Source organism: Mesitornis unicolor, unplaced genomic scaffold (assembly GCF_000695765.1).
Source record: "Mesitornis unicolor isolate BGI_N332 unplaced genomic scaffold, ASM69576v1 scaffold1738, whole genome shotgun sequence".
Lineage (NCBI taxonomy): Eukaryota > Metazoa > Chordata > Aves > Mesitornithiformes > Mesitornithidae > Mesitornis > Mesitornis unicolor.
The window spans coordinates 103,050-104,123 of NW_010202333.1; the positions used below are offsets into that span (position 1 = coordinate 103,050).

Consider the following 1,074-nt stretch of genomic DNA (forward strand, 5'->3'; position numbering starts at 1 on the left):
ATGTGGTAATGCAAGGCTGAAAACAAAGTGGTTTTTTTCGTGCTTGCCTTTCCCATGGGAAATCTGAGGTCTGTCAAACTTGCTCTTGCTGGAGGATGATAATGATGGGAGAACAAGGCGATTACAGCATCAAAAGCAATTGGAGTCTGAACAGTTGGGAAGAGAAATAGCATGTTAGGCTGATGGTTTAATATGTTGGGGACCAGAGCTTGTCCCCACTGGGACTAGATTTGCAATTCAAAGTAGCTGCAGAGCTGGCAGCTGGGATACCTCAGCCTTGGAGGAGGGGGAATGGAGTTGGCAGTAGGTCTGGGAAGCCAAGGCTAGGGTTGGCCAGGAATTCTTGTATGCACCAGCACCGTGGGGTCTGTGAGGGCCCTGGGGATGGCAGGCAGTGGGTTAGCACTGCCTCACATCAGGGGGGACAAGCAGGCATGCAGTGATGAGGTGCTATCAGGTGAAGGGGACTGGGTGGCAAGCGGCGACACACGCTCATTTCTTTTCCTTCCCCCAGAATGCCATGGTGTCTGTCAAGGAGCTGTGCGGGCTGCCGCCCATTGCGAGCCTGAAGCAGTGCATCCTGACCCTGTCCTCACGGCTTGTGACCAGTGACAACGTGCCCTCCGTCACCCTCTGCATGAAGGACATGTTTCCTTACCTAGAGCCTCTGGGGACCATGCCCGATGTGCAGAAAAAGGTCTTGGCGGCGTACGACCTGGTAGGCACTTACCACTGCTACCTCTGCCTTTCCCCACGTTCGTGAGCATGGCAGGAGATACTTGCTGGCTTTCATGCACCCAAATGTTTCAGTTAAATGAATGAGGCTCTTCAAATGACTTAAGCTATGCAAAATTATTCTTTAATCACTGAAATCACCTCACTAGGCTTTTTGTTGTTTGGTTTTTTTTGTTGCTTTATTTTTTTAAACGCACTTGTGGCTAGCACAGGTTGGCACTTGAGGAGGACTTTGTTTATAAAAATAGCAGCAATTCAGCATGTACTGGCGGCTGTTAGTCGCTGTCCTTGAGAAGTGGCAAGATTTGTGCGCTGCCCTTCGCTTGCCTCCCTGCGGCA

The 1,074-nt window shown here is 50.7% G+C and overlaps 1 protein-coding gene across 1 annotated transcript in view; it reads left to right on the forward strand.

Annotated features, from left to right (window-relative positions):
• The window catches only part of PLCL1 (phospholipase C-like 1), a gene marked incomplete at its 3' end in the record, with an annotated part of 4,887 nt that extends 4,169 nt beyond the window's left edge, over positions 1 to 718 (forward strand). Inside the window, exon 2 of the mRNA XM_010190348.1 lies at positions 515 to 718. Coding sequence (XP_010188650.1) covers positions 515 to 718 — 204 coding nt within the window. The remainder of the gene's footprint in view (positions 1 to 514) is intronic.
• Between the last annotated feature and the right edge of the window lie 356 nt (positions 719 to 1,074).